Genomic DNA, 17,220 nt, shown 5'->3' with positions numbered 1-17,220 from the left:
TGCTATGGTGAAAATTTCCATGTACCAACCATAAATTTCAAACTATCATAAAATAGAAATAATGTATATTCCAACTTTTGTTAGCTAGTGCTTTTAACATGCAATAAAATTAGCATCTACTGAACCAAATACTAAGATACAAGAACCTAGAATATGGTCCCAAATAGAGCAACCTAGCTAGCTGAGAATAACAATCATTTTCCCTTCAAATTCCTACTACCATGCATGACCAATACAATCTTTATAAACTACACTAAGTAAAATGATTTAGACAACAACATATGAATTCCAACATGTATAGTTCAATTATGTTTCTTGAATTGGACAGGAAAGGACTTTTGTGTACTCAAAGTTTTGTGTCTCTTGTTGACCTTAGAAACAGCAACTATGTTTCACTTCTAAGAAAGTGATGATATCTTCATACAACAAACAGGTACCAATCTTAGACCATCTATCTTCATCAATTTACCTGTTATGTTCATATGTATAAGTGAAGTTATTTTATTTTATTTTCAATATTTTTTTATATTCTAGAAGGCCAATTTACATGAAATCCATGCTCATTTAGGATGGGTGCAAATCAAAACAAGGTTTGTAATTAAATTAAAATTCATCTACAAGTGTGTGAATTAGACTAATTTATGCTGAATAGCACTGTTCAACACAAATTAAATTGAAGTTAAAATAATGCAACATATAAATCAAACCAAAATTAAAACCGAATCAAAATTGAAAAAAAATATTTTAAAAAAATTATTAGAAAGTTCAAAGTATAATAATTTAATTCTTTAATAAATAATTTAGTTATTGAAAATTGATTTCTAACAATTTGTTACTGTTTGAAATTCCAGGCGTATTAAACTAATAATTTTAAATAAATTAAAACAATTTAGTTCATTTAGAGTGATTTTTAAATATAGAATTGATTTTATAACTAAACCGAAGAAATCGTATTTATAAAATACTTAAAAGGAATTTAGTAGAGGCTAATTTGTAAGAAATATTGACTAATTCTTAAGCACATGAATGTAATTTGTAAGAAATTCTATTTTTAATATACTTAAAACATTAATTAAGAAAATATGACAAGAATAATAATTTTATCAAATATCCTTGATTATTGATATATTTTAATTTTTATTAATAAAAAATGAAAAAATAGTAAATTTAAAGTATTAATTAAAGGATATAATATGAAGATAAAAATTAAAATTATATGAAAAACGTAATATTTTCAAATATATGATATTTATTAGTATTTCCCACGAATTGGTGACAAAAAAAAAATATTTTTCTTTTAAAAACGTGGTATGATAAGACAGAACTTCTTCCACCTAACACCATTTATTTATTAATAGGGACAAATCAGCAATAATACTGAACCTAGTCAATGAAACTTTTTCTAATTGCTAATTAACCCTTGATGATGTCTTTTTCTCCAAAACAACCCTTCAATAATGGTTTCAACAACCTTATTTTCAAATATATGTTTAAACTTTTGTCCTTGCAAATATATTAATTTTTTTTCTTTAATCCCAACAAACTTTTTTTTTGTTTCTAGTCCTTACAAATATACAAAATTACATCTTTGATTTATTTATTTTGTTTTAGTTTTTACAAAATTTTCTCCTATGCACATTGATTTGTAAAATATATAAAATATTTTAAAATTTATCAGAAAATTTGATTTTAATTTATTTAAAATAAGAATTAAAATAAAAAGTTTAAATATATTCATGGTCTTCTTAAATATCTTAAATTTCGTTTTTAGTCCCTCAAAATATTTCTTTCAAAGAATAGTCCTTCTAAAATTTTTTATCCACACTTTTGATTCCGAATACTAAAACTATCGTTAATTCAATAGTTAAGTAATAAATCATCGCTAAAATCGTCACTAATTCAATCGTTTAATTGTAAGAATCGTCGGTAAGTTGTAGGAGAGATAAAAGATATAGATAAAAAAATTTATAAGGACTAAATATTTTGAGGAACTAAAAAAGAAATTTGAGATATTCACAAAGACCGCAGACATATTTAACCCCGATAAATATTTCAAATATCAATTTCAATTTGAATGAATTTTTCCAGAGATCAAAATAAAAAAGAATGCATTTGCGAGGACTAAAAAGAAAATAATTTTTACATATAGTAAAACAAAAAAATGGTATAGTTTATAGAGACAAAAACATATTAAAATCTTAAAGAAAGCAAAGCTTCCTGAGTTTTCACTCCAAGTACTACGTCCTCAACCACACCCCACAGACAGAGATACTGTCATTTTCCATATACAAGTTAATTTCATGTCACACTCCAAACTCCAAACTCTATATGCTAAAAAGCTTCATCTTGAGGCAAAGCCAAGCATAGAGATACACCAAACAAAAACCTTAAGCTATTCTTTTTTCCCTCCTTCAAAACCAAGTCAATTAATAACACAAAACTTGAACCAAACAACATCTCCTCCTTCTTAGTCCAATGTCTCTTTCTCTTTAACAACCCTTTAGTTCACCTCAAAAATAAAATATAATATATTTTTAAACATCTCAAACACCATTTTGACATGCCTGACCCAAATGCTAAGCAAGGTTAGGTGAGAGATAGCAACCTTCCATGACATATATCAAAACCTTCCTTTTACAGCATTACTTGACATAGTTTCTTGCACTTTCTACTCCTCTCTTGTTGTATGACATGAAATAAGGAAGAGGAAGAACTCAAGAACCTGTTTTTCATTTGTTGTTGTTTTGTCCTGTCTCATTTCTTTTGTGTTTTTGGATTTCAACCAAAAAATATGCAGCTGCATATATCTCCAAGTTTGAGGCATGTTACAGTGCTACCAGGAAAAGGACTTAAAGAGTTTATCAAAGTGAAAGTTGCGTCGAGGCGTCTTTCTTATAGGATGCTTTTCTATTCCCTCTTGTTCTTCACTTTTCTTCTGAGGTTTGTGTTTGTTTTAACAGCTGTGGATGGCATTGATGGCGAAAACAAGTGCTCAACCATAGGTACTCTTTTCCGTTTCTCTCTCTATTTCTCTCATCCACACACTTAGTTAGGCTGTCTGTAGTTACAATATCGCGCATTCATTGAAGTTAGAAAGTCAAAATTCTTAACTCCGAGAGTTTGGTTTGTTGGTGAAGGCTCGAATCCCTCTAGGTGCTAACGATCCTGTGTTGAACCAGTCGATGCAGAACTTTGTTCTAACTTTTATTAGGCACCCACTAGTAGACGGGAAGATTGGTCCCCCGGATTAATCGGTCCTAGGGCCAGATACCGAGTTTTAAAAAAAATCGGAAACCTTGAATGAATACCAGACGATTCATATTATGATTAAATAAATATAATGGTTGTATCATAATTTGGCTGCAGGGGAAAGAAGCATATACATTAGTTTGTTGTTGTTTAAATATTAGCTGATACTAAGTTTGCTTATATGACAAGAAAATGTACTACTACTCTTTTTATAGTTATACCTCACCCAACCACTGCAAGATCAAAGTGAAAACTGAATCTGTAATAAAAGACATATCAAGCCAAAGCAAATATCTGATAAAAGTTTCTTTATATATCACTTTTGTCTGAACTGTACGGTTGATTAACTTCAAACTATATTTTCAGGTTGTCTAGGAAAAAAATTAGGGCCAAGGATTTTGGGTAGACGACCCGAATCAACTGTAATCTCTCAACTCTTCTGATAGGCTGAAAATTATCACTATTTTATTCGATTTTTCAATTATTTTACTTTGATTTTTTATTGGTGGCTGAAAATGACATGGCCTTTTCATAGGTCCCAGAAGTGATATACCAAACTTTAGATGAACCTCTGGGCAATGATGAACTAAAGGGAAGGGTTGATATACCACAGACTTTAGAAGAGTTCATGATTAATATGAAGGAAGGTCGATATGATGTCAAGACATTTGCAGTTAAACTTAGAGAAATGGTAATAATTTCATAACCTTTCCAACTAGATGAAATCAAAATATTCTAGTGAATTTCTTACATTTTTTTCAAGTTGATGCCTCCAATGATGAAAAATGAACATTTATTAGGTAACCCTTATGGAACAAAGGACTAGGTTGGCCAAAATCCAAGAATATCTATATCGCCATGTAGCATCGAGCAGCATACCGAAACAACTTCATTGCCTTGACTTGAGGTTGGCGCATGAGCACACAAACAACGCGGCCGCGCGCCTACAGCTACCCTCTGCAGAACTAGTTCCTGCCCTTGTCGACAACTCGTACTTCCACTTTGTCTTAGCCTCAGATAACGTGCTCGCCGCCTCGGTGGTTGCAACGTCACTTGTTCGCAATTGTTTACGACCTAAGAAGGTTGTTATACACATAATTACGGACAGAAAGACTTATTATCCAATGCAGGCTTGGTTCTCATTGCATCCTTTATTACCTGCTGTGATTGAGGTTAAGGCATTGCACCATTTCGATTGGTTTACAAAGGGAAAGGTTCCTGTTTTAGAAGCAATGGAGAAAGATCAAAAGGTGCGGTCACAGTTTCGAGGAGGTTCATCAGCTATAGTTGCAAATACCTCTGAGAAACCAAATGTTATCGCATCAAAATTGCAAGCACTCAGTCCTAAGTACAATTCAGTCATGAACCACATCCGGATACATCTACCCGAGGTAAAAGTGACGGCTAGCATAGCAAGTAAATCATTTTTGTTTGTTGATAGCTTATAACCAAGTAAATTTTTTGTTCCTGTGATGCTTATAGCAATGACACTTTTTCATTACAGTTGTATCCAAGTCTTAACAAGGTGGTCTTCCTCGACGACGACATTGTCGTACAAGCCGATCTTACACCTCTGTGGGACATTGACATGAATGGAAAAGTTAATGGAGCAGTGGAAACATGTCATGGAGAAGACAAGTTTGTGATGTCAAAGAGGTTGAAAAGCTATTTGAACTTTTCTCACCCTCTAATATCCAAAAATTTCAGTCCCGACGAATGTGCTTGGGCATATGGCATGAACATTTTTGATTTGGAGGCTTGGAGGAAGACCAATATAAGCAATACATATCATTATTGGGTTGAGCAAGTATGTCTATCTTACACATTCACACTGTCAGCGCATCGTTGGCCGTTGGATTATGATAGAACAATCCAGATTTCAAGCTCGGTATTTTAGAGTTGGATAAAAAACGGCTAGCTTTCTGTACTGTTCAATCTCAACCCAACGGTCTGACAGCGTAAATGCATGAATTTGTGACAGCAAGAAATCCAAATATACTTGCAATATTTCATTAAAATTGAATTTCCATATTTGGTAAATTATTCATATTTTTATTTTTCTTAATGCAGAATATTAAATCAGACCTGAGTTTGTGGCAGCTAGGGACATTACCTCCTGGATTGATAGCATTTCATGGTCATGTCCACATTATAGATCCTTTCTGGCACATGCTGGGATTAGGATATCAGGAAAACACAAATGTTGCTGATGTTGAGAATGCTGGTGTCATCCATTTCAATGGCAGGGCAAAGCCATGGCTAGACATAGCTTTTCCACAACTAAAGTCATTGTGGACAAAATACGTCGACTTCTCAGATAAGTTCATTAAAAGCTGTCACATTAGAGCATGATAGGGAAAAGCATGAATTCTCAATGATGAGTTGAAGAAATGGTGTTTGTAATCCAAGGGAAAGAGAAAATGAGATAGTTCCTCTTCCACTCATTAGACCTTCCATGACAACAGAGACAACAAAGATATGGCATGATGTTCCTTTTCTTGCTTAAAAATTTTACTTTTAACATACTTTTTTCTGCTGAAATCCTCATATTTTTTTCTCTTTAATCCATATTGTAAGTATATATTGAGTATTTGTAGATCATATATGTATGTATGTATTAATACAACACAGCTTTTTTGACCTGCGGCCTCGAGGTTTCGCAACTAGCTTATATAAAACGATGAAATAAAAGAGAGACCAAAGGATCATTTTATCGAATATCGTTTTATCGAAGTAGTATCTTGCAATTACATGACATCAAATGTTATAGAATTACAATGGTCATAGACTCATAGCATTGCCCTACATTCGTTGTGACATATTCACAAACATGTTATATCCATAATTCAGTTGAATCAAATACCTTGAAGATCATCAATTCTTCAATGAATCAGTTCCATTTACTTTTTCCCTGTCATATTAGAAACCAATCCCTTGAAGAATTTCGCAGACTTTGTTATCGGTGAATTGATCGCCATCAGATTATACAAAACACTCTCAACTTGATCAATGGTAGGCCTTACCTTGAATGAAGAAACCACCTTCATTTCTTCACCTTCTTCAACAAGAACATTCCATGTCTCTCGACTCACAACCCCGTCTTTCACGCACTTAAAAATCACACCTTTTCTTTTGCTGAATAACCCTCTTACCTCTAATCCCATAAAAGAATAGACTACTTCAAAAGAATTCACAAAACCACTTAGATTGCCAAAGTTACTCTCTTCCTCAAATGCCCATTTTGGATTCATCATAACCACTGGCTTTGGATAAACCCCATCACTCACCATTTTCACCACAGACAGTTGTGAACTCTCTGGCACCAAAAATATCACCACATCAGCAGAATTCAACATTCTGAGGTCAGTTTTGGCAACTGAAACAATGTCAATGTGCTCAACTTGGTTGCTTGAATGTGACTCAAAGGCAACAACTGCAGCTTCTTTTAAGCTAGGATTAGGCCAAAGGATTAAGAACTTAATGATAGAATCTTTTCTTTTGATGGGTATATCAATGTCCCCAAAAATATCAAGAGCAAGTTTGGAAAGCGAATCTGGTGAGTCGTTAATGACCGGGATTTCGACCCGGTATTTGGGTTGTTTCAGTTTCTTGATTTTGCCTAATAGTTTGGTGTTGTTGAGTGGTTTCTCTAAGGCTGTTGAAAGGGATGTTTTGGCTTGAAGTATGGCATCTTCCTTTGAGATGGGTGGGTTAAGGGAAGAGAGTGAAGAGTGGATAATGGATGTGGATGTAGCTTTGAGGGGAACATTAGGATTTTGGGGGATGCATGATATGTTGTAGTGTTTGCATAAATAATGAGTATGAAATGGGATAGATGTAAATTTGTTATTGGAATATGCAGTTATGCATGGTGATGGCTTGGAAAATTTGGTAGATTGTGAATGAGTTGAGTGATGGTAGAATGACGATGCCATTTAACAAAGGAACAAGCTGTGTGTGTGAGAGAGATACTTTTGATATGAAACAGTTGTTCTAAATTTCTATCTGGATAAGATATCACAGTCTCACAATAGTTCAACCAATGGTGGAGGATAATAGTTATAACTTCCCTCTAATGTCATTGAAAAAGTATCATCAATCTCAAATGAATAAATGAATAGTTAATGTTAGCATAAATATAACAAATTATGAATGTATTAAAATATCAACCTTGAATATATAAATTAGTCATCAACGGTTGATGATGAAGTAAGCTTAACTGCTAACAAATAAATTAATGGTTAAAGATACTTCCTTCATTATAGATCAAATTTCCGGTAGGAGGAAAATGTTTTATTGTGTGGTCCGGAGTCGGCAAAATCATTTATATATTCTTGGATAGATTTTATGCAGTTTTTCACCACTGACGTAATATATTTTCTATGTAACAAGTTTAACTTAAATACTTTCATGTTTTTATATGATATTGATAGTATATTTCTTATGTGATATAAATGACAGATTTTTGAGTTTCGAACTAACATATTAGCATGACACAGAATATTGACAAACGACATGGTATTATTGTTGTGGTTGTTCGTTCTGATACTGCAAATGGAAAACGAGGTAGGAAAGATAAATTGACTATGGGGTTGAGAGAGGAGGAGATTATAAAAGGAAGAATGTATATGAAAGTAGTAAATCCTCATATGATATTTATAGTATGAAAGTGAAATGTCTTTTTAGGCTAAGATTTGCCCGAGTGGTAGCGGTTGGAAAGTGATAGTTAGGTGTGGGTTGCACAATCATAAAGTATCTAAGGATTTAGAAGATTATGACATATTGGGTCGTCTAAAAGTTAATGAAAGATATTTTGTGAATGACACGACGAAGTACACCATGACTCCATGGTGCATAGTTGCTACTTTGAAAGACAAAGATCCTGAAAACATCACCAGTGTTATCCAGGTATATAAAGTTAGAGATACGTACAATGCGAGTAGGAGAGGTCCATTAACATAAATGCAAATGTTGTTGACTCTTATTCATAGAGAAAAATACATGTGTTGAACTGATATCTTCTAGACACATCATGATTCAGTGAAGTTGTTGAATATGTTTCATTTGGTGTTGATTTTTGATTGTACATACAAGATAAATAGGTAATGTGCATCGTGATCATAATTTGATATCTTTTCAACATACTTTGATTTATCAGATTTTTCATTATGTGCATTATGATCATACAGGTATCGGCTACCACTACTTGAGATTGTTGGTGTTACGTCAACAAAATTAACATTTTCGGTAGGCTTTTCCTATTTGGAACATGAAAGGGATGAGAACTTCAAATGGGCGCCGGAGAAGTTCAAAGAGTTGTTCTCTTCCGAAAAATTGCTACCGAAGGTTGTGGTGACGGATCGTGAGCTTGCGTTGATGAATGTCATGAAAGTTGTGTTTTCAAATTCAACTCACCTGTTGTATTTGTTCCATACTTAAAAAAACGTTAGTATGAAATGTAAAGAGTATGTTAAATTAGAAAGACATGAACATGTCATATATCTATGGAACAACATCATGTATGCTAATAGAGAAACTGAATATGTCGCACACTTGAAGCACTTTGAGACAGTTTGTGTTGATATTTCTTTGTTTGTTAAGTATGTGAGTGAAACATGGTTGACACCTTATAAAGAAAGGTTTGTTGTTGTTTCGACTAACGGAGTCACTCATTTAGGAAACACAACAACGAACAAGTACACGAACGTCATTTTGATGTTATTACATTACTAAATTTAATTTAACATATATTTCTAATTATGATTTTTAGGGTGGAGTATTCTCATTGGAGACTTAAAAACATGTTAACTAAAAGTCAGAGAGATTTATGCAATGTTGTGAACACTATGTTGAAATTGCATCTAGGTTCAATCAGGATCTCGTTTCAAAAAAGTGTTGTCAACATTGAGCATTGGTATAACACTCCATTCTATACCAACTTGCACGGTTTTGTTTCAAGACTGTGTATACAGCACATTGAAAAGGAACTAGGAAAGGTAAAATTTGTTGGTGCAAGCAAAGATGCTTATGGTTGCTTCATTTGAACAACACATGGGTTACCATGTGCGTGTCAACTTGTCGGTTTTCAAATACAAGGCAATCTTGTTCCTTTAGAACTAATTCATGTTTTTTGGACGAAATTACACATTGAAGAGCATGATGTCAGTCATGAAGAAAGTGGTACATAGTTGTATTTAAAAGCAAAGTGTGAAGAGTTGAAGACATATTTCAATACTTTGGATATTGAAGGCCAGATGGCATTGAAGAAAAAGATCCGAGAACTTTAACACATTAATCCACAACTTCTATGTGTCCACCGTCGGTGAAGTACAAGTCAAAGAGGTGAGGTAAGAAGAGCAGAAAGGGTGAAGAGAGTGATGTGCATCGTGATCTTTCACATTAGGAGTATGGAGAGGGCTCACATGGGAGTCAGACTACAAAGAGATCGTGCACGAAACCAACATGAAGTCAATCGTCCACTACATCTTCGAGGCATCTCTACTTATCTCAATTTCGTGTTTTCTTGCATCCATACATTGATGACATTATTGATGTGGGTGACGATGGAAACTGTGATTTTCGGGCTATTGCAGCTTTACTAGGATAGGACGAAGAGTCATGGTTGTTGGTTCAGACGCAGTTATATACTCAAGTTCATCAACACCCTAAATTGTTTTTCCAATTTGTTCTATGACACAGTCTCTGAAGTTATGAATGTCTTACGAGTAAAACAATTGAGTGTGCAAGGTCGAGATAAATGGATGGCGATTCCTGATATGAGTTACCCTATTACATGTAGATATAATGTTGTATTTGTCTCCCTGTCAAAGAGACTTAATATTATCCTTTTCCCTCTTACCTTACCTCCGCCTATGTATACAAGCAGGCATAAAACCATTGATGTTGGATTTGTCAACAACAATCATTAGATTCAGGTAAAGTTGAAACCTGATTGTTCATTGCCTATATATATCAAAAACAATTATACAAGTTTCCGTGGAAAATACTGAAAATTTAGGTTTTTTTTACAATTCTGAACTCATACCGAAAATTTTAAAGTTTCCGAAAAATTGTCAATTTCATAATTTTTGATATATCTCTACCAAAAATTTTATAATTTTCAAAAAATTACTTCCCACCTCTACCGCAAATTGTAAATTTCCGATATGTTTTTTCAAAAAGTTTAAATTCACAGGACATGTCTCTTTGTTGCGATAAAATACTTTAAATTTTCAAAATTTCCGATACATACTTGAAATTTCCAGTAGAAGCCTGTAAATTTCTAAAATTTCCCGAATTCATAGAAGAATATAACGGAAAAATTGCTCTAATAGAGGATACCAGATATAAGTGGGAGGTGGCAAGTTAAATTCTCCAACTAAACCAACCTTTATCGGCCCATGTTAATAACTTTTGGACCCTAAAAACCAGCTATAAGTATTAATGCCTAGAGAAGACAACTAGACGAGCTTATAAGATTTACATGCAAATACCAGCATTACTTCATAATAGTATTAGACCTCACAATAGCAAATACCAGTTAGAATACATAGCAAATAACTAAAAGGAAAGGGCGTATGGGGAAGGAATACAATATTTTTAGGCCATAATGGAATCCCAAAAAATTGTACAGTGCCAACTTAGGCAACTGGTGGACGGAGCACATGATCCTGTGAGGTATCCACAGAGGCTGGTGGCATGAATTGCCACATGGCAACTCCTGGATAACTCATGAAAGGCATTAGTTTGTTGCTATGGGCTTGGCCTTGTGGAGCAAATGCAGCAGGGATTGCAGGAGGGTGTGTCAAGAAACTGGGTTGGGCATTCATTGATTTCACCTGCTGCTCCAGCTTCTCTTTCTCAGCCTTAAGCCTCTGCTTCTCATCACGGAGTTCATTCTTCTCAACCTGCATAATAGACAGAATTCAACATTTAGTGTTATATAAGGTCAATCTGATATTTTAGTCACTGATACGACAGAAAACCACGGTAAAGCATAAAAATCAAGGGAAATAAAATTATCTAGAATGTGGACCTTCCATCTAAAGAAAGTTATTGTGTATAAAGTGAGGCCTCACCTTTAATTCTTTAATCTTTTCTTGAAGACTTGAATTGGAGTCTTTCAACTTCTGGGCTTCACCGCGTAGCTGTGATACCATTCGGACAGCATCAGTCAGAATTGCTGCCTTGTCTGTTTTTGGTGGCCTTCCAGGCTCCAAGATAGAGCCTAATTCAACAAACCTATCCATGTCAATCATATTAGATACATGCCTCATATGCACATCTACAAAGAAAACCACCAGGAAAAGAAGAATGAAATGAGGCAAGGTGGTGGGGATTAAATTTTTTTACTTATCGTTCAGCCTATCCCTCCGCAGCTTCTCTCGACATGCCTTAGAGCTGGAAGGAGCAGACGAATCTGATCTACCTCTGAAACAAGAAAAGAAACAAGATATATGGGACAACTTTTTATAATAATAAGTATCTGGATTGAGTCCACTCATCTTTAAGAGCAATCAAGATTTTAAACAGGGACAGAAGATTAGGGTACTGGGGAGCAAATGCATAGAAAATGCATAGGCAAGATAGATAACATACATGCAATAGGGTTTGTGAGGGGAAAAAAATTTATCGATGCCGCTGAATGAATGCTTCGACCGCTTATTATCTTCACTTTACAACCATGTTAAATTGCGAATTTGACTCGATTATTTCAACTCAAACCTGTAACTTACTTGATGCTAAGTGGATGGCTACACTACACATGTAGATTATGTGTTTGTTTTTATCAATATTAACTTCCTTTTTTTGACAGGAATATTAACTAACTTGTTTAATGAGAAATCAAAAGTAAACAAAATAGTGTACCTCTTCTTTGAACCAGGATCTTTGATACCATCAGAATCTCCCAGAGAACCATCCATATCAACACTAGGAGCAGATAGTAACATATATAGAGAAACACAACTTAGTATAAACAACATAACTTTTTCTTATTCTCAAACCTAAAACCTAAAATCCAAGTTACAGAAACTGAAAGCATGGTATTAAACTGCAATCCGCAGCCATAAACATCAAAGCATTTGAAGTCCCTACGACTACGTCGCAAACCGAAATTAAATTAAGATTGCATCAGCAGCAATTGTTTACAGTTTTCCAAACACTAAGGATGCATAGAGTAAATTTGCACACACAGATTAAAGCATCATAATCCCCAGCTCTTGAAACAAGGCTACAGAAACAATCAAATGCACCAACATATGCAGAACATAAGTTTCATCAAGAACATCATCATTAAGCAATTCAGAAGTTGAAGTGGTGAAACTTGAATGTCCAAACTAGTTCAAGTAGTACTACAAATTGATAACAACCACAAGTACACAAAGCATCAGAAATACAAGAACACCAATGAAAAGCAGAACAATTTGTGAGAATCAGAATTTCACAAATTCAAATATTTCGCAGTAAAATCACGAACGTTTTGCAAACACAAAGTTTAAAAATTGAAATTTCACAAAAGCAAAACAGTTAGGTAGAAATTTGAAGGAAGGGGGCAATAAACCCTAATTGGGGAATGATGGGATTACCCACCAGACATTGAGAGGATGTGATGGGGGCCAGGTGAAGGCGAAGGAGCCATCGGAGACGGGAATATCGTCAATCAAAGCATAATCGAAAAGCCAATTGGTGTTTTCCGGGGAAACCATTGTTCGGTGAGATTTTCCCGGCGGTGATAATTTTGTTTTTAATTTTTTTATAAATAAGTGATTATTGTTTTATTTTGTGAGACAGAGAGAGAGTGATGATTGAAGAAGGACTCGGTTGAAAAATGAAAAGCACGTTTGGGGGTTGATAAAAAAAGTGATTTTATTTTTAAATGATTTCTTTTTATGGTAATAAATAAATGGGGAATGGGAATCTAATGCTTATGCGTGTGTGTGTGTGAGGGTGAGTGATGTGACGAGATACGAAGAAAATGGAGTATTAATAAGTGGAAGTGCTCTTTAGATTTTTTTCAAGTAAACGATACCCGGGCTTGAGCTTCACCGTTACAAATCACATCATAAAAAAGTGAAGATTTATCTCATAGGGAGTAACTAACAAGGATAGATTTCTCACCATGCAAAGAAATTTTTTGATTGGTAAAATAAAAATTTTGACGTCTAATTCATTAACAATAATCCGTATATGTTGTTTTTCTATGAAAGACAATTTTGATGGGTGAGGTTGGGGATGTGAACTTCAAATATGGATGTTTAAAGGATGTGCAAGTTTTGTGTGTGTCTTTAAAAAAAAAGTACAATGAACATATATATTCTCTTTGTTTCATAAAAAATATTTGGATGGTTTATAGACAAGTTTTCTACCATTCCTCCTTCTCTTTTAACAGATACCATAACTCTTTATGGGGAAGAACTAAAGCTAGAATCTTTTTTTTGTTTCTAGCTTGTACTCTAATATGAGCATTTTTTCTGAAGACACCTCTCATATTTATTAGGATTTCATCCGGAAGCTCCAAGTTTCCGAACGAATTAGAAACTTTATTTGGAAAGTCTTCCACAATGGGATCATAACTAATGTTTATCTCAATCGTCTCTAGCTGCGGGACCACTTTTGCGACATTTGTGAGGATCAATCGGACTCTACTCTTCATGTTTTACGGGATTGATCTATTCCCAAAAGAATATGGTCTCACTTGGTTAGTCATGGTAATAAAGCTCGATTCTTCTCGGCTTTTTTTATCCTGATTGATTAGTGTTAAACATGTCTCAACATGTTCATCACTTTGTTTTCGATTGGCAACTGGTTGTCATTTCATTTGGACCTCGAAAAACAAAAAGCTCTATGACCCTCATTTTATTTTTCCTCATAATTTGGAAAACGAAATTCGCAAGCAAGTTTCTCTTTAGCGTGAGCCTTATTCATAAAGTGCCGCTCTCCTCCTTTGGGTTGGATTTATCTCAATTCAGATGGAGGTTGCAATAAAAATCTTGTTGTTTCTTGTGGGGACCTTTTCCATGATAGTTTAGACGTTGGCTTGGTGGATTTCAAAGTCCTTAGTAATTGCAATAGTCTTCCTGCTGAATACTGAGGAGTGCTAACCGGTTTGGAATTTGCTTGGCAGAATAATTTCAAGAAGATTATTATTCAAGTGGATAACAAGGTTGATGTTAATGCCCTTGTTGGGTCAGGCCTGGTTCTCAAGCAAGGTTTTTCCTTAGTTATACGCATTCTTCTTGTCTCTCAGAATTTTGAGGTTGTGCACTTCAAGTATGTTCTTAGAGAGTCTAACAAGTGTGTTGATCTTTTGGCCAAGCTGGATTTACCTAGATTAGTTGATGGTACATGGTTTGAAGGTTTCCCGTTAGAACTTAATCAATTGTTGGTTAAAGACCGTGTTGTTTTCTTTGTTAGGTCTACATCATAGTTCTTATTTGCTTTGGGCCTTTGGTCCTCTTTCTACTAAAAAAAATATATATGTCTCTTTTACATTATCAATATAATATTTATTTATTTTTACACTATTATACCCTTATTTATTAAATTTTATTAGAGATGTACAAAACAACTGATTCACAAGAACCATTTAAAAAATATATGATACATCTATTTTAAAAGCTCATATTATTTTGTTAAGTGATCCATATTTATTTCATTAAAACCACAAAAAATTGGTGCCTACATTTTAAAATTAATATAAAAATAGTTAATCTGCTTTTCGAATTGAACATATTGTTCACCTTATCTCTGTTTTATGATAATAGGTTAATTTGAGTCACTTCATATATATATATATATATATATATATATATATATATATATATATATATATATATATATATATATATATATAAAAGTTATTAATTCAATTTAATACTATGTTGAGCTATATGTAATTTTATTACTATCATTCTTATGCATTTAAAAAATAAAAAACTCCAATAAAAATATTTTGATAGTCAAAATAATAGTACATCACTATTTATAATTATAATTATAATTATAATTATAATTATTATTATTATTATTATTATTATTATTATTATTATTATTATTATTATTATGTTTCTTATCCTTTCTTATTATTTTTATTAACTTTATATTCTTTCAAAAATCAAACAATTGTTGATTAGACTTTGAAAATATCATAAATGAGATTTGAAGATCCGGCGATCGCCGTCAACGAGAGGTTATTGATTTCAAAAAGGAGTTTAAAACGCTTGAATGGAGTTAGGTAAAAGTTGTTTGGACTAAAAACTAAGTTTTAATTGAAACAAGTTTGAGGAAATTTTGGTTCAACCAAAAACCATTTTTTGGCATAAACCGATTTTAAATCAAACCGATCCAATTGTAAACCGATTTTTAAAAAATAAACTAGCTTCATTAAAGTGGTTTCAAGAACCAAACTAAATCATATATTTAGTTCAATTCAGTTTAGTTTAAGAATCATGCACACCCCTAACTTTCACTCTTTTTAACTACACCATTAACTATAATTAATAAGGACATTTTAATAAATGATATTAATTTTATCATTAAAATCAATACATCTAATCATTTTCTTTAAAATCGTGTGTTGTTCAAATAAGACACTTATTGTTAGACAGAGGTAGTTAGCAAATAAGTGACTTGATGATTGAGTGATTATATTTGAAGGTAAATCCATATTTATAGTGTGAATGAACTCATACATTTTAGTCGGTTCTATTGTAATTATTGTTGAGATCGTTGTTTTTTTTTTTTGCTAAGAAAGAAAATTTTCATAAATGCAAAAACGATTTACATTTGGGCCCTAAGCCCACTTATGAGATCATGTTTACATTTAGAGTTTTGCTTAGTCACGCAAAACCTAGCTTGAGTATGTGCCTCATATTTGTTCTCTCTGCTAGTGTGGTTGATCGTTGTTGGATAAGTGTGATGTGTTGAAATAACTAAATGTCGAGATATGTTGTGACACTTATCTAATTTGAATATATTTCATGATACTATGAATAACCAATGCATGTTAGTGTTTCTATATTCCTTATTTGCAGACGTGTTGGTTTTATGGGATGGCATCAATGTAGTTTTGTGCATTGTGTCATTCATTTATACTGATGTATGTACATCACACATTCACTATGTTTAAACCTTGTAGTTGGGTACGTTTCTTCCTTTTAGATGAGTTTTCTTGGTGCATAATTAGTGACATATTTGAATTAGGTTTATACGTTAATACCATTATACAAATCCACTTGACCTTTAACTATTTGAATAGATAATGTGTCTATAAAGCTTTGAACTAATAAAAACTTCGATGTGAAATTTTGTCTAAGATGAGATATCGTACCTCTAGGCTCTCAAGACTTACAGCCTAGGTGTGAGGTAGAAGTATAAAAGTCTTCATGAGTTGTCAGGTCATTATTTTAATGCCCTGGTAATCCATGCTTGGCACTTCGCTTAGGTAATGCAATAGTGTAATTGTTGTTATTTCATAATGTATCTGGAGTATTGGATTTATTGACTATGCTTTGAGCCATTTGAGGATTTTAAGGATTTTGAGTTTTTTCTTCATGAATTACCAAATCATCTTGTGTGGGAGAAAAGTCAACAATGTCTTGTCGAGGTTCCATACTTGCTTGATCAAAAGCAATTGTATGAATTGGTTTTGGAATTATACCGATTCTTCCTCTAAAGCAAAGTCTCTAAACTTATTATTCCCTCCAAACTCAATGTCCTTAAAGAATATGGTTGTTCCCGTCTCAAAAATTGAATTGAATTTGAGATCGTAAAATTTGTAGCCCTCAGAATAACCAATAAAGTAGTTTCTCACTGTTCGGGAGTCCAATTTCTGTTCATTTGGCCTATAAGGCCTTGCCTTAGCTGTACATCCCCCCACCCACACACACACACACACACATGAAAATGTTTCATATTAGGCTTTCGCCCAGTCCAAAGTTCATAAGGTGTTTTGGCAACTACTTTTATTGG

At 33.4% G+C, this 17,220-nt stretch overlaps 3 protein-coding genes across 3 annotated transcripts; 1 reads left to right on the top strand and 2 right to left on the bottom strand.

The window, feature by feature from the left end:
* The first annotated feature begins 2,349 nt into the window (after positions 1 to 2,349).
* On the top strand, positions 2,350 to 5,889 carry LOC127086488 (probable galacturonosyltransferase 12). Its single transcript, XM_051027261.1, has 6 exons — positions 2,350 to 3,002; positions 3,616 to 3,671; positions 3,785 to 3,940; positions 4,050 to 4,640; positions 4,754 to 5,056; positions 5,320 to 5,889. The coding sequence occupies exons 1-6, from the start codon at positions 2,792 to 2,794 to the stop codon at positions 5,599 to 5,601; spliced, it is 1,599 nt and encodes a 532-aa protein (XP_050883218.1). The 5' UTR covers positions 2,350 to 2,791; the 3' UTR covers positions 5,602 to 5,889.
* Positions 5,890 to 5,935: 46 nt separating this feature from the next.
* Positions 5,936 to 7,350, bottom strand: LOC127086489 (uncharacterized). Its single transcript, XM_051027262.1, has one exon. The coding sequence runs from the start codon at positions 7,182 to 7,184 to the stop codon at positions 6,150 to 6,152; it is 1,035 nt and encodes a 344-aa protein (XP_050883219.1). The 5' UTR covers positions 7,185 to 7,350; the 3' UTR covers positions 5,936 to 6,149.
* A 3,377-nt stretch (positions 7,351 to 10,727) lies between these two features.
* Positions 10,728 to 13,204, bottom strand: LOC127086487 (transcription factor ILR3). Its single transcript, XM_051027260.1, has 5 exons — positions 12,841 to 13,204; positions 12,118 to 12,180; positions 11,602 to 11,679; positions 11,328 to 11,490; positions 10,728 to 11,156 (listed from the first exon to the last, which is right to left on the bottom strand). The coding sequence occupies exons 1-5, from the start codon at positions 12,954 to 12,956 to the stop codon at positions 10,890 to 10,892; spliced, it is 687 nt and encodes a 228-aa protein (XP_050883217.1). The 5' UTR covers positions 12,957 to 13,204; the 3' UTR covers positions 10,728 to 10,889.
* Positions 13,205 to 17,220: the final 4,016 nt, after the last annotated feature.

Source organism: Lathyrus oleraceus, chromosome 5 (assembly GCF_024323335.1).
Source record: "Lathyrus oleraceus cultivar Zhongwan6 chromosome 5, CAAS_Psat_ZW6_1.0, whole genome shotgun sequence".
Classification (NCBI taxonomy): Eukaryota; Viridiplantae; Streptophyta; class Magnoliopsida; order Fabales; family Fabaceae; genus Lathyrus; species Lathyrus oleraceus.
Note: the sequence above shows the minus strand (reverse complement) of the source record. Positions and strands in the feature narration are given on the sequence as shown.